Below are 24,016 nucleotides of genomic sequence, written 5' to 3' on the forward strand. Positions count from 1 at the left end.
CAGTGAGCCTGTGGCAATGACTTCGGTTACTGAGTAATAATATATATGACTCATGTCTGTAAAGCAAAACAAAAAATCAAACAATTTTAATTATCATAGTGATCATCCCCTGTAGTTTTGTTAAGCTGGTGGTTTTATCTATTCCTACAGATTTTTTCTTTTCCTTAGATAGCATTTTAACAATATGCATAAATTGTCATGTATTGGTATCCTCCCAGCCTTTTTTATTTAAAAAGTTTTTTGTTTAAATCTTTTTTTCTGACAGTGAGCAATGAATAAAATAGAGCACAGAATTTCTCAGTGGATGGAATAATTCTGTTTTTTTCCCTTTCCCCTTATCAAAGTATGTGGGAGAGTTCCCACATGGGAGAGACTTTTACCGTCTGACAGATTATCTTTTATTTGTAGTTTGCTTGGCTGGGGCTTGGTAAAGTTCTGATAGTAGGGACAGGTCCTTCCAAGATATAGTACAGAGAACTGGGCAGCAGATGACTTTGGGATCATAGTGGGAAGCAGAAGATGAGATTTTGCTGGTTCAGATAATCTCTAGTGATTATGCAGAATTCATTAAAGGACTGGCGGCCAGGTCATTTTACCCATTAGGCTCAGAAACAAGGACATGTGAGCTTTGTAAAGGAAGATTGGAATTTTGGTGTGTATGCTGCCGGTGAGGGTGTATATAGCTATTTTTCTATATCTGTATATTTATATGTATGCCTCAGTACTTAAAGAACTGCAGAATTATAATTAATACATGTTTAAATGCCTATAAAGTGGTGTTCTTATAACAGTAAACCACATGTAAGTTCAACTCTTGTATAGTTTAATGTGAAATATATATACCTTTCAATATTTTGAATAAAAAGTGGGATTGACATTGCAAAAGTAAGAGTACCTGGTATCTGTGAAGTCTTTCCTTTTGTTTGATGTGGACTTTAGAGGTTTATAAGATCACTTGATTTTAGGTGTCTTACCTTGGAGCTATGGTTTCATTTTGCTAGGTTTTGAAACTCTGCTTTAGAGAGCAAATGGTTTTCTTTTAGACTAAAACAAATAATACAACTTTATAATATACTTTATTTCAAGCTGTTTCTTTTGGCTTGATTTAATTTTGCACTGTTTTACATGATAACAGTAACACCTTGCTCTCCTTAAAGATCTATGAGTTTATTAATGAAAATGAAATTTTATATACTCTCTGGGGTTTATGTGTTCATTATAGCGACATTGATTTTAATGCTTCATAAAAAGTAGAAGGAATTAAATATACCTACATATTTTGTCATATTTTTCAGGATACCTTCTTCTACTCATTGGTCTATGACCCCTCACTGAAAACACTATTAGCTGACAAAGGTGAAATCAGAGTGGGACCTAGATATCAGGCAGACATTCCAGAAATGCTGTTAGAAGGTATGTTTTTCTGTGGGTTTGCAGTTCTGTGAAACAAATAGATCTTGAAACTCAAATATACATATTCTCATGTAGAAGAGGCAATGTTCAGGCAAAGTCTAAAAGTTCTAAGCACTTGCAATTTTACTGTTCTTTGTAAAAAATAAAAAATAAATAAATAGCTGGGCACAGTGGCTCACGCCTGTAATCCCAGCACTTTGGAGGCCGAGGAGGGTGGATCACTTGAGGTCCGGAGTTCGAGACCAGCCTGACCAACATTGAAAACTTAAAATACGCTCTACTTATCATTCATATATTCAAATACCCCATCTCTACTTAAAATACAAAATTAGCCAGGCATGGTGGTGCATGCCTGTAATCCCATCTACTGGGGAAGCTGAGGCAGGAGAATCGCTTGAACCCGAGAAGCAGAGGTTGTGGTGAGCAGATATAGCACCTTTGCACTCCAGCCTGGGCAGCAAGAGTGAAACTCCGTCTCAACAAGCAAACAAAAAAGCAAACAAACAGAGATGAGGTTTCACTATGTTGCCCAGGCTGGTCTTGATCTTCTGGCCTCAAACAATCAGCCCACTGTGGCCTCTCCAAAGTGGTGTGGCCTGGCCAGCACTTTCAATTTTAGAAGCAGAAAAATACCTCATTTTAATGTACTTTGTTTTATTATGCTTCATATATGTCTAGTTTTTTTAAAAATTGAAGGTTTGTGGCAACCCTGTTGAGCAAGTCCTTTGGTGCCATTTTTCCAACAGGATTGTGTCTGTGTCACATTTGGTAATTCTTGGAACATTTCAAACCTTTTCATTATTATAATAGCTTTCAAGTGATCTTTGATGTAACTATTGTAGTTGTTTTGGAGCCATGAACCATGCCCATAGAAGAGGACAAACTGAATTGTTAATGCTATGTCTTCGGAGTGCTCCACTGACTGTCCCTTTCCTGCCTCTTTCTCCTGGGGTCTCCCTATTTTATGAGACACAACAATATTGAACTTAAGCCAGTTAATAACCCTGCAGTGGCCTGTAAGTCTTCAAGTAAAAGGAAGAGTAGCATCTCTCTCACTTGAAATCAAAAGCAAGGAATGAAGCTAGTGAGGAAGGTGTATCAGAAGCCAAGACAGGCCAAAAGCCATGCCTCTTGCCCTAGTTAGCCAAGTTGTGAATGCAAAGGAAGAGTTCTTGAAGGAAATTAAAAGTGCTACTCTACACTCCAGCCTGGGTGACAGAGTTAGACTCTTTCTCCAAAAAAAAAAAAAAAAAAGAAAAGTATTACTCTAGTGAACACATGAATGATAAGAAAGCAAAACAGGCTGGGCACAGTATCTCATGCCTATAATCCCAGCACTTTAGAGACTTCAGCAGATGGAGAATCACTTGAGACCTGGAGTTCGAGACCAGTCTGGCCAACATGGTGAAACCCCGTCTGTACTAAAAATCCAAAAACTATAAAAACTGACCAAGTGTGGTGGTGTGCGCCTGTAGTCCCAGCTACTTGAGTGGCTGAGGCAGGAGAATCCCTTGAACCTGGGAGGTGGAAGTTGCAGTGAGCCAAGATTGTGCCACTGCACTCCAGCTTGGGCAACAGAGTAAGACTGTCTCAAAAAAATAAAATAAAAACAACAGCCTTACTGCTTTACTGCTGATATCATGGAGAAAGTCTTAGTGGCTTAGATAGAAGATCAAACCAGCAATTACATTTCCTTAAGTTAAAGCCTAATCCAGAGCAGGGCCCTAACTTTCTTCACTTCTGTGAAGATTGAGAGGTGAGGAAGCTGGAGAAGAAAAGTTTGAAGCTAGTAGAGATTGGTTCATGGGGTTTAAGGAAAAAATTCTTCACTATTACATAAAAGCTCAAGTAATGCAGCAAGTGCTGATGTAGAAGCTGCAGCAAGTTATCCAGATCCAGCTAAGATCATTGATGAAGGCAGCTACACTAAACAACAGATTTTCAATGTAGGTAAAACAGCTTTCTATTGGAAGAAGATGCCATCTAGAACTTTCATAGCTAGAGACAACAAAGCTTCAAAGGACAAGCTGATTCTCTTGTTAGAGGCTAATGCAGCTGGTGACTTGAAGCCATTGCTCATTTACCATTCCAAAAATCACAGAGCCCTTAAGAATTATGCTAAATCTTCTCTGACTGTGCTCCATAAATAGAACAACAGCTTAAATGACAGCACCTCTGTTTACAGCATGGTTTACTGAATATTTTAAGCTCGCTGTTGAGACCTACTGCTTAGGAAAAAGGATTCCTTTCAAAATATAACTGCTCATTGATGATGTTCCTCATCACTCAAGAGCTCTGATGGGGATGTACAAGGAGATGAATGTTGTTCTCATGACGGCTAACACAACATCCATTCTGGAGCCTGTGGATCAAGGAGAAATTTTTGACTTTAAATTTGGTTTTTAAGAAATAACATTACCTAAGGCTATACTTGCTATAGATGATTCCTCTTATGGATCTGAGTAGTCAGTTGAAAACTTTCTGGAAAGGATTCACCATTCTAGATGCCAGTAACAATAATTGTAATTGATAGGAGGAGGTTAAAATATTAACATTAACAGGAGTTTAGAAGAAGTTGATTCCAACCCTCGTGGATAACTTTGAAGGGTTTAAGACTTCAGTGGTGGAAGTAACTGCAGATATGGTGGGTATAATATACAAGAGAACTACAATGAGAAGTGGGCCCTGAGATGTGACTGAATTGCTGCAATCTGATGGTAAAACTTGGATGGGTGAGTAGTTGATTCTTACAGATGAACAAAGAAGGTGGTTTCTTGAGGTGGAATCTACTCCTGGTGAAGATGCTGTGAACACTGTTGAGACAGCAAAGAAGGATTTGGAATATTATATAAACTTCGTTGGCAAAGCAGTGGCAGGGTTTAAGAGGATTGTCCCTGTTTTTGAAAGAAGTTCTACTGTGGGTAGAATGCTATTGAGCATCCCATGCTGCAGAGAAAAAAGATTGTTGAAACTTGCTCTGTTGCCCAGGTTGAAGCGCAATGGCATAATCTTGGCTCACTGCACTCCCTGCCTCCTGGGTTCAAACGATTCTTGAGCCTCAGCCTCCCAAGTAGCTGGGATTACAGGCATGTGCTACTATGCCCAGCTAATTTTTTTTTTTTGTAATTTTAGTAGAGACGGGGTTTCACCATGTTGGCCAGGCTGGTCTTGAACTCCTGACCTCGGCCTCACAAAGTGCTGGGATTACAGGTATGAGCCATTCGCCACTCCGCCTGCCTCCCACCCTGCCTCCCACTGCTAGCACTTTTGGAATGTTTTAAACAGAAACGAGGAATGCATTTCCCTTTCTTCAAGGCTACTTCTGAGTGTTTATTTTTACATTTTGTAACTTGGTAGTTTTCTTTGTGAGTATTCATCTCTAACAAAGAAAAACAACAGATTTATAGATTTTATTGAAAAATACCATATTTTTCATCATAAATCTAGAAGCCATTTTGGACTTATTTCAGCCTGAAGCATTAAGTGTATCTAGAATGTTTCTTTACACTTGTTATCAGGCAACTGAGTAGGTGCAAGGTTTAAAGAACCCTTCTTTTTTCTTTTTTTTGAGATGAGAGTAAAATCTCATTGCCCAGATTAGAGTGCAATGGTGCAATCTTGGCTCACTGCAACCTCTGCCTGCTGGGTTCAAGCGATTCTCCTCTCTCAGCCTCCCGAGTAGCTGAAATTACAGGCACCCGCCAGCAAACCCAGCTAACTTTTTTTTTTTTTTAGTAGAGACGGGGTTTTACCATGTTGGCCAGGCTGGTCTCAAACTCCTGACTTATGTGATCCACCCACCTCGGCCTCCCAAAGTTCTGGGATTACAGGTGTGAGCCACTGTTCCTGGCCATCCTTGTTTTTTCTAATGACTGTGGTAGAAGGAATAGGGAGACCAATAGGTATACCAGTAATTACACCACACTTGAAAAACATGGTCATTGCCATCACAGAAACTTCCATATGTAGCTAGTACCTGATTGCAGGGAAGTTAAATAGTAGAACATACCATATTCAAGAACAGATGTTTAGGATTTGCTGGAATCCATTCTTCCTAACCCTTTTAATACTTCTGAGCGGGTACATTTCCACCAGTGGCCAGATTCTAATTTGCATTGGCATGGAATGTAGAACTGGAATTAATATCTTGGGTAGGTGGCAGCAGCAGCACTCTGCCAGGATATGTTACAGGCTTGCTTTCTTTGTGAACATGTCTTGATAGATACTAAGAGATTGTTGTGGCATTTGTCTTGCTAGGGACTAGATTTTTTTGATTTTTCAATTCGTTTGTGGCTACCCATCACCTAACAAACTCTAGAGATGTGAAAAGAAGAGTATGTTGTTTACAAATGAAAGGAAAGGGGTCTTTTAGATTTTACATCTTTCACTGAGTTTGAATAAACCACCTAGAAAATTTTCCATAAAAGAGATGAGAAGTTTTGAGTCATTATTTAAATGTATTATAACATTGGAATTTTAAGAAAAATGTGTTTTACATATTAAACTTAAATTTTTAATGGTTAAAATAAGTTATAAAAACATTAAATTATTAAACTAAAACGACTTGGTTCACAAGTTTGGGTACATCCTGACTATGCTATGTTTGAATTGAGTGATTTTGGGGAAATGATTAATTCCTCCAAGTTCCCATTTCTTTCTCTTTAAACAGGGAATAATAGTGTATGTAGAACATCATATCGTTGTGATGAGCAAATGAAGTAACTCTTGTTATGCAGTTAGCACAGCACCCAGCTGTTACAGTCTTCTCCCCCAGTCTCTAGTACTACTCATTTAATAGCTGTTATTGGCCAAGTGTAATGGCTCACGCCTATAATCCCAGCACTTTGGGAGGCCGAGGCAGGTGGATCATTTGAGATAAAGAGTTCAATACCAGCTTGACCTACATGGTGAAACCTCATGAAAATACAAAATTTCGCCAGGTGTGGTGGTATGTATCTGTAATCCCAGCTCCTTGGGAGGTGGAGGCAGGAGAATAGCTTGAATCCAGGAGGTGAAGGTTGCAGTGAGCCGAGATTGCACCACTGCACTCCAGCACGGGTGACAGAGTGAGACTTCCTCTCAAAAAAAAAAAAAAAAAAGCTGTTATCACCAATCAGGAATTTTAGGAGGTGTCTCTCTTTGAGTGGTAAAGAATTAAATTAATCTATCTTTTGTTACAATATATTCACTTAAAACTTATATTAACTCATATTCTGTTGGCAAATAGGAAAAAGTATAGAGTGAAAATTGTGTCAGTTCGCATGTGGCTTTCCCCAGCAATAAGGGAAACAAGTGTTCTCACAGATAAGGAGAGTTTAAGAAAGAGCAAGTGGAAATTTTTACGAAAGTGCCTTCTTTTGATTTAAGTAGCCTGAAAATGATTTCATTTTAGGCAGATTTACTGGCCTGAAAAATCCAAGGCACTTTCTACTATGTTAAAACTATATGGGGAAGCTTTGAGTTACAGATGAAGAGACTATGAAGGTATTTCCTCCAGGGTTTGGTGTGGAAATTGCATTTTGGATTTGATTTTTAATTTATTTGAAGCTGTATAAAGGGACCTACAGCTCAGTGAAAGAAGCATGAGTCCAGGGTTTAAGGAGATAAAAGATCAGTAGACCTTTATGCTTGGTACAAATGGCAGTAGCGATTTAATTGTACTGGTATTTTCATTATGATTGTTACTTTTTTTGGGATGCTCTGTTTACCAAGTTTCCTAGGTTTTGAGAGTTTTATCCTATTTTTTCATAAACCCTATTACTTTCAATTGGCAGTTTTGCAGAATATGAACTTCTTAACAATGTAGTGGATAGTAGTCAACTTAGAAACACTGACCTGTCATAATTGTTTAAGCAGATATTGAATGCCATTATATAAAACAGTAATTTTCAGCCATAGGGCAGTTTTGTCCTCCAGGAGAATTAGACGATATGTAGACATTTTGGTTGTCATGTAGAAGAAATAGAGGTGGGAATGGGGAGAGGCCAAGTATAAAAATTTATAGGGACATAGTAACCATTCCATAAATGTTAGTTAATATTTACATAATTATAATACTATGTAAATTTTCAAATAGAAATGATTATATGGTCTGGTCGATTTGTGTACATTTGATTGTGTTTGTTTTTGTGGTAGTACATATAACATCATTTTGATTATTATTGCCATAAATTATAATCTTATCCAGTTGAATTAATCCCTTCCTTTATTTTAGAACTATTTCCTTTGCAGATATTCAAAACATTTTACATCTGCTTCCAAAACCAAATTCTTTAATGGCCGTGCATCACTTAAAGACAATGATACATTCCGATAAATGTGTTGTCAGGTGATTTCATTGCTGTGCGAACATCAATAGAGCACAATTCCACACATCTGGATTGGTACAGCTTACTAAATACCCAGGGTATATGGTGTAGCCTTTTGCTCCCAGGCTATAAACCTGTACAGCATGTTACTATACTGAATACTGTGGGGAATTATAACCCAATAGTAAGTATTGTGTATCTAAACATATCTAAGAATATAAAAAGTATTGTAAAAATACAGTAAAAATATAATAAATGGTGCACCTACTGTGTAGGGCACTTACCATGAATGGAGTTGGCAGCACTGGAAGCTGCTTGGGGTGAGTCAGTGAGTGAGTGGTGCGTGGATGTGAAGGACTAGGACATTACTGTAGACTGTATAAACACTGTACACTTAGGCTATACTAATTTCTTTCTTCCTTTTTTTTTTTTTTTTTTTTTTTGAGATGGAGTCTCACTCTGTTGCCCAGGCTGGAGTGTAGTGGTGCGATCTCGGCTCATTGCAACCTCCCCCTCCTGGGTTCAGGCGATTCTTCTGCCTCAGCCTCCCAGGTAGCTGTGACCAAAGGCGTATGCCTCCACACCCAGCTAATTTTCTTTTATTTTTAGTAGAGATGGGGCTTCACCATCTTGGCCAGGCTGGTCTCAAACTCCTGACCTCTTGATCCACCCACCTCGGCCTCCCAGAGTGCTGGGTTTACAGGCATGAGCCACTGCGCCCAGCCAGACTGTATGCTAATTTCATTTAAAAATTATCTTCAGTAATAAATTAGCTTACTGCAACTTTTTTACTTTGTAAGCTAACTTTTTGACTCTTCTGTAATAACACTTAAATATAAACATGATAAGACTTGAAGAAACAGATGATGGAGGTTTTTAATACCACCATCCTGAGGTTACTGAAAGAATAGGGAATTGGGGCTGGGCACAGTGGCTCACGCTTGTAATCCCAGCACTTTGGATTTGGGATTACAGCTAAAACAATTAGCTGGCCGTGGTGGTGAGCACCTGTAATCCCAGCTACTTTGGGAGGCTGAGGCAGGAGGATCACTTGAACCCAGAAGGCGGAGGTTGCAGTGACCCGAGATCCTGGCATTGCACTCCAGCCAGGGTGACAGGAGCAAAATTCAGACCTCTGGCGGATCACTTGAGGTCAGGAGTTTGAGACCAGCCTGGCCAACGTAGTGAAACCCCATCTCTATTAAAAATGAAATAAGTTAGCTGAGCATAGTGGCACATGCCTGTAGTCTCAGCTACTTGGGAGGCTGAAGCCAGAGAATCACTTAAATCCAGGGGGTTGAGGCTACAATGAGCTGTGGTTGTACCACTGTACTCTAGCCTGGGTAACAGAGGGAGACCCTGTCTTAAAAAAACAAAAAGGCTTGGTGTGGTGGTTCGTACCTATAATCCAAGCACTTTGGGAGGCTGAGGCAGGCAGACCACCTGAGCTCAGGAGTTCAAGACCAGCCTGGCCAACAGGGTGAGACCTAAAAATACAATTAAAAGTACAAAAACAATTAGCTGGCTGTGGTGGTGAGCACCTGTAATCCCAGCTACTTTGGGAGGCCGAGGCAGGAGAATCACTTGAACCCAGCAGGCAGAGGTTGCAGTGACCCGAGATCCTGGCATTGCACTCCAGCCTGGGTGACAGGAGCAAAATTCTGTCTCAAAAAGAAAACAGAATAGGGTGAGGGGAGGTGATGACGCAGGTTTCCGGAGAGCAAGGCAAGCAAAGGCTGCATGGCTGCCTTTTTCTGTAGATGAACCTCCAAGGTAATCTCTAAGCTGCCCTCAGAAAGGTGTAGCTTGGGATGAAGTGTCTATGTCAGACCTTTGGTCTCTTTTTCCTGTATATTAGTCTTTCTTTGATTGCTTAAGGGGGCCTCAGAAAACTCCTGTTTGCATCTGTTTACTAATACAGATTTCCTCTGCATAGGCAGATCTCCCCCCATAAAAGACAGCCTTTCAGGGCTAGCTACCCTTTTTGTTTTTGTTGATCTCAGAATAGCCATCTGAAGTATGCCAAAAAAGTATATTTTGATGTGAAATATTCTGGTTTGACCTCGCATCTTGATTTTTATTTTAGAAGTAGAAACAGGATCTCCCTTTGTTGACCAGGCTGCTCTTAAATTCCTGGCTTCAAATGATCCTCCTATCTCGGCCTCCCAAAGTACTGGGATTACAGATGTGACCTACTGCGCCTGAGCCTTGCTTTTTTATTTACTCAAATCATCTGATCTTCCTTTGAAAATTTTGAAATTTCCTTATATAAAACCTCCAATTTTATTTCTTAGTGTTTTTATTTTCATTGTCCAAATGAATGTGACTTTAAAAAATTATAGTAACTTCTTATTCTTTTGATTCATAACTTAATACATTGGCCAGAACTTTCAGAACAATATTGAACAAAAATAGTGTTAAAAGACATCCTTGTGTGACTCTGAATTACATATAATATAAAAAGTATAGTACTCTGATAGCTGGTGCAAAGAAAACGTGTTGTATTTGGAAGGAAGAATGTTTCTAGTTGCCTAGGAAAGGGCCTTTAGGAATCCTTAGTTCTTCAGAGTATTTGAACAACATTCTGTGCTCAAAATTCTTAAGAAGTACTTTGTCAGTATTTTCTAGAGATTTAAAAATATAACTGTAGGGTTGGGGCTAACATTTAAAATAGTTGCTGGGTCTACATTTCTTCAAAATTAAATGAAGCAAAAATAGAAAGCTATATACAATCACATTTAGTTGGGAAATAGATCTGTAGGAATTTAGAGGTTAGGAGAGATTGTCATGGTCTGTGTTTTTTGATGATGTGATACTTGAGCAGATTGGAATTGCCCAGATTATCATAAATGGAGGAGGAAGGGGAGATTGTTGTAAAGACTGGCATGAACATTAACATGGAATTAATCTTGGTTCAGTTTCTGGCTCATTCCATTGTTCCCAGGGCCATTCCAAAGATTGCTACTAGCTTAGCTGAAAATTTAGTTATAAAAATTCGAAATAAGTTCATTCAAGAGCTTTTTAAAAGTTTTTTTCCATGTGAAGAAGTGAGCAAACTGATATGAATGTAATTATTTGGTTTATTCAAAATGGGAGTCTCCACTTAGTTTGGAATGATTGTTTAATATAGAGAATTTCTATATTTATTTGTTGTTGTTCTTGCTATTTTTCTTTTCATCTCGTGGTTGTCTGTGTTTTTGTTGTTAGTATAAATGCTTTCAAGAGTGTTTTATTATCGTTTACAGTGAATTTATTTAGAATTCTTCTACTAAGTCTTATTTCTGCTATATGCTGAGACTGTATGGGTGGAATTAAAATGTATCAATTTAACTGACTTGAATTTGAAAAATAAACAATAATTGTTGTCTTACATTAGGGAATATATAACAGAAGGAGCTTAAAACTGAATAGCATCATCATTTCTTGTGTGTTACTTCAAATGTTTTACCATTACTATCTGTCCTTACTTAAATTATTTTTTAAAAGGCATAGGCAGGTTAATTGTGTCATTCTCAGTTTCATGTGGCTTGTAACTTTTTGATTTTTAACTAGTCTTTAAAAATGAACCTAATGTTGAGTGTCTTGGCTTAGCATGCTAAGAATTGTAAACTAAACAAAGAATGAAGTTCTTTCAAACCTTAGATCTTTTTGGCCTAGTACTAGCTCTGCTCTGCTCTGCTTGTATCATTTTATATTGGGGTTGGCAGTTGGCTCTCTAGTTACCTGCCTTTGAACCAGGGACAGAATTGGCAGGTCTTCAACCTAACAGCAGTGGCTTGACTTAAGAGGCCTGCTTCTGTCCTCTCATTTCCATTGATACCTGCTTGCTCCTGTACTAGGTGGCGCATAGCCTGGGTTTGTCAGTCATTGGGGAATGTTTGGCTTCAGAGTATTATGTCAGCCATTGGAAAGCCTAATGTTATAGATGCAGTCATCAAAAGCAAAACAAAGCCAAAAGCAGTGCCTGTTATCAAAGAGCTCTTATCCTAGTAAGAATCCATAGCTATTAATCAAAATTCTATTGGCTCCTGTCTACTTTTCATTACAATCATTTGTCCTAACATTGACTCTTGCTCAATAGTGATCTCTTTGTAAGACATTCTAAAGCAAAGCATTCAGCATTATTGTTAGTCTTTCTCTCAGCCTTCACCTCGTGTTTGTGCACCTTTTTTTGTTTTGTTTTGAGACAAAAGTCTTGCTCTGTCACCCAGGCTGGAATGCAGTGGTGTGATTATGGCTCACTACAGCTTCGACCTCCTGGGCTAAAGCAATCCTTCTACGTCAGCTTCCTGAGTAGCCAGGACACTAGGCATACACCACGATGCTCAGCTAGCTGTATTTATTTTTTGTAGAGATGGGGATCTTACTATATTGCCCAGGTTGGTCTTGAACTCCTGGACTTAAGCGATCCTCCCATCCCAGCTTATCAAAGTGCTGAGATTACAGGTGTGAGCCACCATGTGCAGCCTCCTTCTTTCTTCTAATGCTAATGTTATGAATGAGTGCAGCTCACAAAACTTGAAATCTATACCCTACATCCAGTCTGTCACTGACATTCTTAAATCTCCTCTCTTTGTGTTCTATTACCAGTCTCATTACCGTGTTTCAGCCCCTCATTACTTATGAGGGAATTCTTAAAGGAGGCTGATATGTCTGTCTTTATCAGGTATCTCTGCAGAGGACGTTATAAGCCATGGCTAGCTTTGAAAGTTGAAGTTTGGTTCTGCTCTTGTCATTCCCTTACCAGAAAAAGCAAGGGCTTCTCATTACCTTCAAATAAAATCTCTTGAAAATATCTGAGGCCAGGTGTGGTGGCTCATGCCTGTAATCCCAGCACTTTGGGAAGTCAAGGTGAATCACGAGGCCAGGAGTTTGAGATCAACCTGACCAACATGGTGAAACCTCATCTCTGCCAAAAATATAAAATTAGCCAGGTGCGTGGTGGTGGGCGCCTATAATCCCAGCTACTAGGGAGGCTGAGGCAGGAGAATCACTTGAACCTGGGAGGTATAGGTTGCAGTGAGCCAAGATCTCGCAGTTGCACTCCAGTCTGGGTGACAGAGTGAGACTCCATCTCAAAAAAAAAAAAAAAAAAAGAAAAAGAAAAAAGAAAAGAAAAGGAAAAACAATTTATGTAAGATTTTCATAATGTGTCTGTAACCCACTTCCCTTAGCTGTCTTCTCTCGTTTCATACAGTACTCCAGACATTGTGAGCTACTTTTCTATGCCATTTTAATGCTTCACGACTTTGTTTATATTCTCATTTCTTTTTTTTTTAAATCTTCTTTCCCTGCTAGTACGTTCATACCCTTTAGTTCTTAGCAGAAGTGCCACCTCCTTCATGACGTTGTTTCTTACCTAAGTTGAAATGATTTCTTTAATCTTCAGATTCTTATGCTTTAACTATTAACATGTCTCTTATGCTAATTATTTGGTTTATATTATAGGTATTTATGCATAGTTTAAGCATCTTATGGAAGTGATGCTTTCTTTCTTTCTTTTTTATCACCCAGGGTGGAGTACAGTGGTGCATTCTCAGCTTACTGTGACCTCCATCTCTTGGGTTCAAATGATTCTTGTGCCTCAGCCTCCCGAGTAGCTGGGATTACATGTGCCTGCCACCATGCCCGGTTAATTTTCATATTTTTAGTAGAGACAGGATTTCTCCATGTTGACCAGGCTGGTTTCAAACTTCTGGCCTCAAGTGATCTGTCTACCTTGGCCTCCCAAAGTGCTGGGATTACAGGTGTGAGCCACTGCCCAGCCTGTTGCTTTCTCTTTCATTTTTATATTCCTTATTGTGGCGCTTACTGCCTCTCACATACAGGTACTCCAGAAATAAATGTTAAGGACTAAATGAAGATACCGTGAGGTTGGTTTGGATTCATTATCATCAGTGTTCACTTTAATGTTATACATCTGTGCCTGAAGAATGTACCAAAACTATGAGCCTTACCTTACACATAAACATTTCTAATACTGTGGTGACCATTGTCATCAGTGGCATGAGACAGTGTGCCTTGTCAGTAACAAGACTCCATTTTATTTTTATTTTTTTGGACAGGAGAATCAGATGAGAGGGAACAGTCAAAACTGGAAGTTAAAGTTTGGGATCCAAATAGCCCACTTACGGATCGACAGATTGACCAGTTTTTAGTTGTAGCACGGTAAGTATGAATATGGCATTATTGAGTCAAGAAATTTCTTTATCTAAAAGAATTTATAGGTATATGTATTTTTATTTCTTTGTATTCTGCTTTTCCCCCTCTGATTGTATTTTATGTAGGAAAGCTTAATACATTGTACTGTTTCCTTAATTCATTATTAATTGCTGTTTTAAATGAAAATAGTTGTATTGACTTTTTACTGATTAAGAAAACAGGAAAGTATAAAGAAGAAATTCTTTATACTTGAAGAAAATACCTGAAGTCCCATATCCTTAATGAAAAGAGTCATCCTTTTTACTTGGCATGGCTACTCTAGACATGGATTATTCAGGTAACAATAAGAATATATACCTTGAATTTGCTCACTGCATCCATGTGTGAGTAAGGCCTGTTGCTAAGCATAGCGCTTTCCTTTGAGAGCTTTCAGCCTGTCTCCCTGGCGGACTTGGTTCCTTCTTCTCCTTAAGAGAATGAATGGGACAGAATTTTATTTTTATTTTAAAAATGGTAACAGTAAATGATTCTCATGGGGGAAATTGCCACACAGCTGAAAGTAAATGAGATGATCATAGTATTGTAACTGTGGAAAATTGGGGAGAAAAAAAACAACAACAACAACAACAACAACAAAAAACCCTAAAAGTACATCAGTGAGCAATGAACTGGGGTATACTCATATAGTGAAATATTACTTTATAGCAATTGAATGAATTAAAGCTGTATGTAGCAAAGAGATAAACATCACAGATGTTGAGGGTATATACCATGTGATCATTTATGTGCATACAGAGTAATTATAAAATGTTTGAGGTATACAAAACAATGCTTTATTTCATTAACAATTTTTAAATACATTAAATGGGTATATATGTTATATATATTTGACCTAGGAGTATATATAGGGGCCTTGTAACAAATTTATAATATTTATTTTTTAAAAGAATGAACCAAACTTGGCCAAATATTAATATCAGATAGATCTGGATAGTGGATGCAACAGTCATTATGTTATTGTCTGATTTTGTGTTGAATTTATTTCATAATACAGAGGAAAAAATCGTCTTGGCTCGTCCTTATACATCAGTATTCATAGAGCCAGTCTCCATGGACAGTCATACGTTTTGTTGGTGGTCAGGTATTTGGAGTCCAGAGCTCATTACCAAACTACTAAGTGATTGGATGGAGACACTTGACGTGCATTGTTGGGAAGGGGCCAGTGTTGTGGCCCCTTGTAGAGTATGGAATACTGGTCTAGAGTCTCCAGACAGGCTCTCTAGTTTGGGGATTGGTTAGGAGACATTGCAGTTTTCAAATTTGATTTTTATCTGTTTTTTTTTTTCATTTTTCTGACTGCCCAGGGCTGTATGTTTTCTTTTCCCAAGAAGCCAGTGTGAAGGACACCAAGGAGTTGGTTCCTAGTATGTTTTTGTTTTCAATATTTGTTTTAAAAAATAATCTTCTAGGCTGGGCATGGTAGCTCATGCATGGAATCCCAGCACTTTAGGAGGCTAAGATGGGAAGATTGCTTGAGTCCAAGAGTTTGAGACCAACCTGGGCAATACAGTAAGACCTCATCTCTTTAAAAAAAAAAAAAAAAAAAAAGGCTAGGCATGGTGTCTCATGCCTGTAATCCCAGCACTTTGGGAGGCCAAGGTGGGCAGGTCATCTGAGATCAGGAGTTCAAGACTAGCCTGGCCAACATGGTGAAACCCCATCTCTACAAAAATACCAAAAAAATTAGCTGGATGTGATGGCAGTTGCCTGTAATCCCAGATACTTGGGAGACTGAGGTAGGACAATCACTTGAACCCATGAGGTGGAGGTTGCAATGAGCCGACATTGCACCAGTGCACTCCAGCCCGGGCGACAGAGCAAGACTCTGTCTCCAAAAAAAAAAATCTTCCAAATACAAATTAAGACGACAGTCAAATACCACTGCCAATCCACCAGAATGGTTAAAATTTTTAAAACTTACAGTGCTAAGCATTGATTAAGATGTAGAACAACCAGCACTCTCATATCTTTCTGGTGGGGGTGTAAATTGGTACAGCTCCTTTGGAATACTGTTTGCTGTCATCTGACACACATATCTCTTAAGTTTCACTCCTAAATATCTATGCAGCAGAAATGCATACATTTTTACACCAAAAGATACGTATACAAATGGATTTATGGCACTATTCATAGTAACCCCAAACTGTAAACAACACAAGAGTATCTGTCAGCAGTACAGTAGAGGGGATGAGACACAATGTCGCGTAGCAGGGAAAACGAGTGAACACATCCGTAGCTAAGAACATGGATGAATCCACAAACACAATTTTAATCACAAGAAGCTGGACATAAAGTCCAGCTGTGTGATTCTATTTGAGGAAAATGAATCTGTGGTGCCACAATCCAGGGTGGCGGTTCCCTGTAGAGAGGAGCTTGAGGAGCCTTTGGGTTGTGGTCATGTTCTTTCTTGAACTGGATGTTGGTGGCATGCATGTGTTCACTTTACAGTAACTACATGTACATTGTGTAATTTTCAACGTGTATGTTCTATTAAAATGTTTATAAAATTTCTTCCTTAGGGGTCAACCACAATGGCTCATGCCTGTAATCCCAAAACTTTAGGAGGCCAAGGCGGGAAGATCACTTGAGCCCAGGAGTTTGAAACCAGCCTGGGCAACATAGGGAGGCTATGTCTACAAAAAAAAAAAATATTTTTTAATTAGCCAAAAAAAAAAAAAAAAAAAAAAAAAGCTGGGTGTGGTGGTACATGCCTGTAGTTCTAGATACTTGGGAGACTGAGTTGGGAAGATTGTTTGAGCCTAGGAAGTTGAGGTCGTGGTAAGCTATGATCACACAACTGCACTCCAGCGTGGGTGACAGAGTGAGACACTGTCTCAAAAAATAAAGATTAAAAAAAAATAAAAAATCTCTTCCACAGCAAGCATATTTAAAATACAGGCAGGAAAAGCAGTGAGTCTTCATTTTGTGCTGTGTGTCTTAAGGTTAGGATTTCTTACATATTGAAGGGACTTCTGAATCACTAAAATCAGCATTATGGGAATTTCTTTTTAAATGAGATTTCGGTAGAAATCTATTTCATGTTGAACCCTCACAGGAAGGGGTCGCTACAGTTAATGATATATTGGGGGAAAAATGTTACTGGGTTTTACAATTTGGGCCTAGAAGTGGTCAGAACTTGCTTTGCTGTAATAGTCAAATTCTGCAGCTGACTTTATTTTTTGAACCAATTTGAATACCAAATGTTTTACTCCATGACATTTTATAGTAGAGCTTCCCTTTCCTTCTTTTCTCCCCCCTGCATAGGCTATTTTTTCTTGGTTTCATGATAATAACCTGTTGATAGTAAATTGGCTTGTCAATTATTATATCTTATAGAGTAAAAATTCTTTTTATTATTGTTTGATTCTCAAACATTCAGAAACTTGTTTTTGCCTTTTCTTTTACAGTTTTTTATTCACTATCCAAATGTGTTTTTTGAAACATTAAGAAATAAAACCCAGATACTTAATTCTTCCTTTTTGTGTTTCTGGTTTATTCAGTGCTGTTGGGACATTTGCTAGAGCCCTGGACTGCAGCAGTTCTGTGAGGCAGCCTAGTTTGCATATGAGTGCTGCTGCAGCTTCCCGAGACATCACCTTGGTAAGACTCTCTTTGAAATCTTATGGTTGTTTATCCTGTTACTTGTTTAATTTTAAAGCAATGCTACAGACCGGGAGCTTTCGGGCTCTTAGCCTTCCTGACTGCTAGGTTGATTTGGCTTGGTTATTTGGTTAACTGGGTTCTGATATCACTTGGGTTCTGATATCATTTGTTTGTGATGTTTGTGAGTTTTTTTTCTGTTCTCTAGAAAGAGGTGCATTTTTTTTTCCTTCCTTTCCTTCCTTTCCTTCCTTCCTTTCCTCCCTCCCTTCTTTTTTTGACAGAGTCTCACTCTGTCATCAGGCTGGAGTGCAATGGCGTGATCTTGGCTCACCGCAACCTCTGCCTCCTGGGTTCAAGTGATTCTTGTGCCTCAGCCTCTTGAGTAGCTGGGATTAAAGGCACACACAGCCACACCCAGCTAATTTTTGTATTTAGTAGAGACGGGATTTCACTGTGTTGGCCGGGCTGGTCTCGAACTTCTGACCTTGTGATCCACCTGCCTCTGCCTCCCAAAGTGCTGAGATTACAGGTCTGAGCCACCACGCCTGTCCAGAGGGCCTGTTTTCTTACATAATTTTTATTACATAACAGTTGCTATCTTTTTAAATCTATTTACTTTTTTCTTTTGGTGGTGAAATGAAACTTCCTATACTTAGTTGAATTTTACCATTAATGGCAGCTGTGGCCAGGCATAGGACCTGGCACTTACTGCTTTCTCTGCACTCCAAAAAAGTGGACCTGTGAGTTTTTTGCTGATTGAAGTTACTTACTGTATTTGATCTCTGTTATCCCTTGTGATAGGCATGGTAGGATGCTCATTTTACAGATAAGAAAACTGAGCTTGGTAAGGTTATTTGAGCAGTATTCATTACATTTAATAAAAAAGTTTCCATATTGTTTTCTAATGAAATGAAATACAATATAGGTTTTTAACCTTCTCATTATAATACCAGTTTGAAATGCTTTTCATAAAATATTTATTTTGATAATGTAAGAACTCAGAAGAATGCACATCAGGCTTGTTTTTTATGATTTTTAAAATTTTTAATTTTTTCTTTTTTAATAAAGACAGGGTCTTACTATTGTTGCCCAAGCTGGTCTCGAACTCCTCCTGGTTTCAAGCAATCCTCTTGCCTTGATGTCCCAAAGTGCTGGGATTACTGGTGTGAGCCACTGCTTCCAGCCTTGTTTCTTATGCATTCTGTGTACTTCTGTACAATTATAGATTGTGACTAAATCTGTGGAACCCTTTTCTTTTCCTTTCTCAAAGACTAGAATTGTTTATAGAAGAAAGTTTTATTTTCTCCTTTGGGACATTAAGATTTTACCCCAATTTTAGCATCTCCAAAATGGGTTTGTGTTTTTTCAGTTGTTTAGAACTTTGAGGATATTTTATCAAGAGAAGCAAGAGTACAGATGTCATGTTTGCAAGAACTTTAAAAATCAGATATTTCGCTTTGGGAAGCCAAGGCTGGTGGATTGCCTGAGCTCAGGAGTTTGAGACCAGGCTGGGCAACATCGTGAAACCCCCATCTTTACAAAAAAATACAAAAATTAACTGGGCGTGGTGGCAGGCACCTGTGGTCCCAGCTACTTGGGAGGCTGAGGTGGGAGATTGCTTGAGCCTGGGAGGCAGAGGTTCCAGTGAGCTGAGATCATGCTCGTGCCACTTGCCCTCCAGCCTGGGTGACAGAGTGAGACCTTGTCTCAAAAAAAAAAAAAAAAAATTTATATAAACCAGAACTGTGTGAAATCTAATTACCACCTGTATGTATTTTTCCTGGGCAAAATGATTTTCGCTCAATTAAAAAATTAATGTGTGTCTGTTATGAAAAATTGAAAAATAGTTCAGCAGCAGCCAAAAGAAGCTTTGTCCTCATTATCCAGAGTAGAATGTCTTACTATTTTGTTTTCTTTAAACCCTTTTTTATGCATTATACATAATCATAATAGCAAATTACAGAATAGCACAGAGGATAATGTAATAAAACTCCACATAAGCCCAGCTAAAGCAAATGTTAATATTTTAGTTCTTCAGATTAAAAACATTTTTTTCAACCATTATAGTTAATGTTGAAGTCTCTAGTATTCCCTTCTGAGTCCTACTTCCCTTCACCTCTACCTTCATTTAAGGGGCAGCCACTAGAAGATCTGCTATGTATGTAGTCTGTGTTTTTATAGTTCTATTATGTATTTATATATCCAAAACAACATAAATATTCTTTTGCATGTGCTTAAATTTACTGTGTAACCCTTGCCATTTGCCCATTATTGAGATCTAGGCATGTTAATAAGTACATAGACAGTTCATTCATTTTAACTATTTTTGTATTATTTCTAATATTTTTTCATATAATACTACACGTTATTTATTCTGTTACCAGTAAACATCTGGAGTGCTTTCAAAACATTTTTCTTTTGCTGTGTTGTTCATAATCCTATGATGAAAATTTCACACATATCCCTTTGTGAGCATGTGTGTGAGTTTTTAGGCTATAACTAGAGTTATATTTATATATATATATATATAAATTTGTATATTTCTTATGTCCTATTTTTTTCTAATAGTTTTAAAGTTTTCTTCATATTTAGGATTGTAAATCTATGTAGAGTTTAATTTTGTGAATAGAGTGAGGTAGGGATCTAATTTTCCCATATATTAAATTAATTGTCCCAATATTTGTTTCTTCATGATTTGTAGTGCCCCCCCCCCCTTTTTTTTAAAGATGGGGTTTCACCATGATGGCCAGGCTGGTCTTGAACTCCTGACCTCAGGTAATCCACCCACCTCGGCCTCCCAAAGTGCTAGGATTACAGGTGTGAGCCTTGTAATGCCCTTTTGTCATATTTTAAGTTCCTAGATATACTTAGGTCTGCTTATAGACTTTTAATCTGTTCTATTCCGTTTTGTTGATCTGTTTTTCCCTGTGCAAGTACCACATTTTAGTACATTTTGATAACTGATAAGACAAGTCTCATGTGAACTTTCTTTTTAACACATAGTTGAGGTCATTTAAAACAGAATTTTGTTCCCCTCCCATGTTTTCCCTAATTATATGTTATAAATACCTTTTTAAAAATCATTGTAAGAACTCAGTTTTTCCCTAATGTTGCATGATCTTATATGGGTAAACTATTATTTACGTAACCAGTTCCTTGTAGTTTAACACTATTCTTATGAGATACTGCTCCTCAGATTATAACTGGGGATGTGGTTCCAGCTTGAGTGCAAGTGGAAAGGCTTGTTCCTGAGATGGTGGAGAGTTCTGTGGCAGCTGGTCTGACTTGCCTGAGGTACAGAGGGCCTGTGTGGGCTCTTGGTTCACAGCTGCAGCAGCTCTCTGCTTCCCACTGCTGGTCAATGTGCAGGACAGCAGGTGAATTTCTTTTGGGAGAGGGCAGTTTTAAAGGTTTGGTATTTGTTGTCAGTGAAGGTGATACCTTTAAAAAGCATTTTAAAGAGGATCTTACCTATATACCTTAATTCGTTGAAACATTATTTTATGACCAAGTACACCAGCCTATGCTTGTAATCCCAACACTTTAGGAGGCTGAGGCGGGATGATCACTTGAGGCCAGTAGTTGAAGACCAGCCTAGGCAACATAACAAGAGCCTGTATCTACCAAAAAAAAAAAAAATTAGCCAGGCATGGTGGTGCGTGTGTGAGGCTGTGGTGGACGGATCCCTTGAGCCCAGAAGCTTAAGGATGCAGTGAGCTATGATCATCCCAACCTGGGCAACAGAGTAAGACTCTGTTTTATAAATAATCATTTTATGTGTATTTTCTTTAATACTTGCCTTTTATGCTCCTTCTAGGAAGTTACCTTCATACCCGTCAGTGTTTTTTGTGTCTTCTGTTTTATTTCCATTCATGCTTGGTAATTTTGAGGCCCGATTATTCTGTTATCACATATATTCCCTCTCGTTATTTATTACTGTATTTTCTAAAGCAGAAGTAGGCTCAGAGGCTCAGGAAGTCATGTTTTGTCATGTTTGTGTAGCTGGTTTCAGAGATAGGGTTTGGATCTGTACTTGATTCCTCCTGAGTAGTTATCTCTTCTCCATCAGATTACCTCTTCTATCCACCCTTCCACCTCATTTTTGTTAGAATGGCTTGGATTTAAATATTGTTATTGTTGTCTTTCTTTGAGGTAGCATTGAGGAAGATGTGTTCTTTCGTTTGCAACATTTAAATGCTGTGGTTTCCTCCTCATACTGCTCTAGGTTCAGCTTTACTTAGACTCTAAAATCCTGAGGCATTTATAAAAATGAGTGGTATGGGTAAAAATTAGTATGCTGATAATGAGTTTTACAAATTGTTTACCAAAAAGAGCATATGAAAGGCTCATAGGTTGTTTTGTGCCATGAAACGAAAATGGATTCATCATTTAGTTGAATTTGGGAAGTCAAATTCTTACTTTTCTTTGAGTATTTATGGTCCTATTCCTTTTTTTTTTTTTTTTTTTTTTTTGAGACAGAGTTTTGCTCTGCTGCCCAGGCTAGAGTACACTGGTATGATCTTGGCTCACTGCAACCTCCACCTCCTGGGTTCAAGTGATTCTCTTGCCTCAGCCTCCTGCCTTAGCCAGTAGCTGGGATTACAGGTGCCCGCCACCACTCCCAGCTAATTATGGTCCTATTCTCATCGCCTTAGCACCTTCTTTTATTAGGTGATGAAACCATGGATCTGAAGGCCTCCTTCAGAGGCCTGCAGAGAGGGCAGGGTTGTGGAATTGCTGAAACCTGGTAGCCCTTCCTAGGTGATTTTCTTTGTGACTTTTCTTCTGAGGATTGCAGTAGGCTATCAGCATTCCTAATCTGATATCAATTTATCCAAGACAATTTATGCCACTTGTCAAATCACTAATAATGTATTGGGAACAGGTAATTAAGCTGCCTGCACATCTCTAGTTCTTACTTCCTCATTTTGAAATCTGTTATGAATATAGCTGAACTATGAATTTCAAACACTGCTAATCTAAGATATATAAGATTCATAATTGTTAAAAATATTGAAGCCATGGAGGTCTTATAGATTTCACCCTTGTTTTATTCAAATATAAGGTGTATTTTATACAATATACAAAGGAAAATAATGGGCCAGGTGCAGTGGCTCATACGTGTAATCCCAGCACTTTAGGAGGCTGAGGCAGGTGGATCACCTGGGGTCAGGAGTTTGAGACCTGCTTGGCCAACATAGTAAAATCCCATCTCTATTAAAAATACAAAAATTAGCTAGGTGTGGTGGCATGTGCCTGAGTCCCAGCTACTGGGGAGGCTGAGTCAGGAAAATTGTTTGAACGCAGGAGGGGGAGGTTGCAGTGAGCCATGATCGAATCACTGCACTCCATCCTCGGCGACAGAGCAAGACTCCATCTCTCTCTCTCTGTCTCTCTCTCTCTGTCTCTGTCTCTCTCTCTCTCTCTCTGTCTCACACACACACACACACACACACACACACACATGCAAAAAAAATAGTTTACAATACCAACATTGATCCCTTCTACCGTCATCTCCATGGAAACAAAATTTCTTGGAACCGAGGAAATCTTGAATTGTTAGTAAGTAGCAGTGCATTAGTTGATGGAAGTTCTAGCCTGTGACTCCCTGTTATGGTGGTGTTGGCCAGAGCAAGGTCTGTACCCTGCTGGCTTGAAGAGCAGAATGTCACAAGCATTGTTAGAGAGGTATCACTGGAACAAAGCCTTAGCCCTGCCAAAGTGAAGGTGCTGGCTTATCTCTTTGCCTGGACTTTGAAGACTAAATAATTTGGGGGAGAGGGGTCAAGAGTAAGAGAAAAAGAAGTTTTTGAGTTAGTTGTTTGGACCCTGATACACCTTCTAGGGAAGACTGTCTTACAGGTTGATGAGCCCAAGGGACAAAACAGTAAATTGTATAATATAAGGACTCACATTTAATTGGTGACAGAATCAGGACTAGAAACTTAGGTTGCCTAATGCCAGGTCTGGTTCTGAGAAAGGCCAAGCTGTGTCGATTTAGGAGGGAACACCTCTGATTTCTATGTTATATCTGATCTTTTAAAAGTGTAACTATTATTTTATTTTGCTGTCTCCTACCTTATATCCTTTTAGTGCTTTTAATTGCATGTAGGGTAAAAACTTAGATCATTACTGTTATTATAGTCAGCAAAACTATTGAGTTTTGCCTGGCCTCTGTCTATAACCCCTTTGCCCACACCTCTCTGTCGTCTGGGCCCCAACCAGGCTGTATCCTTCCCTTGGTTTTGTGTCTTGCCACAGGACTTGCATGTTCAAGTTCCTTTCCCTGGATGCTTTCATAGCCCCACATAGTTAACTCTTTTTAAAACCAAATCTTGGCTAATCCATCAGTTTAGGGCAGGTTGCTTTGTGATGTGCTCTTGTAGAGAGCCAGGTCTGTAATTGAACACTCATTTTTGTGATTTTTTTGGTATCCCTTTCTCTCCTTCCCATTCCCTACGTACTAGCTT

The 24,016-nt window shown here is 38.7% G+C and overlaps 1 protein-coding gene across 4 annotated transcripts in view; it reads left to right on the forward strand.

Moving 5' to 3' along the window:
- Nucleotides 1-24,016, forward strand: part of MTA3 (metastasis associated 1 family member 3) — a 256,836-nt gene that overhangs the window by 150,118 nt on the left and 82,702 nt on the right. For all 4 annotated transcript variants that reach the window (XR_012516895.1, XM_074396521.1, XM_039479074.2 and 1 more), the window contains exons 6-8: nt 1,296-1,413; nt 13,787-13,889; nt 17,444-17,543. Coding sequence is in view for 3 of the 4 variants with exons in the window: in XM_074396521.1 (XP_074252622.1) it covers nt 1,296-1,413; nt 13,787-13,889; nt 17,444-17,543 (321 nt within the window). In the remaining variant the exon portion in view is untranslated. The remainder of the gene's footprint in view (nt 1-1,295; nt 1,414-13,786; nt 13,890-17,443; nt 17,544-24,016) is intronic.

The sequence above is a fragment of the Saimiri boliviensis genome, chromosome 1, assembly GCF_048565385.1.
Source record: "Saimiri boliviensis isolate mSaiBol1 chromosome 1, mSaiBol1.pri, whole genome shotgun sequence".
NCBI lineage: Eukaryota > Metazoa > Chordata > Mammalia > Primates > Cebidae > Saimiri > Saimiri boliviensis.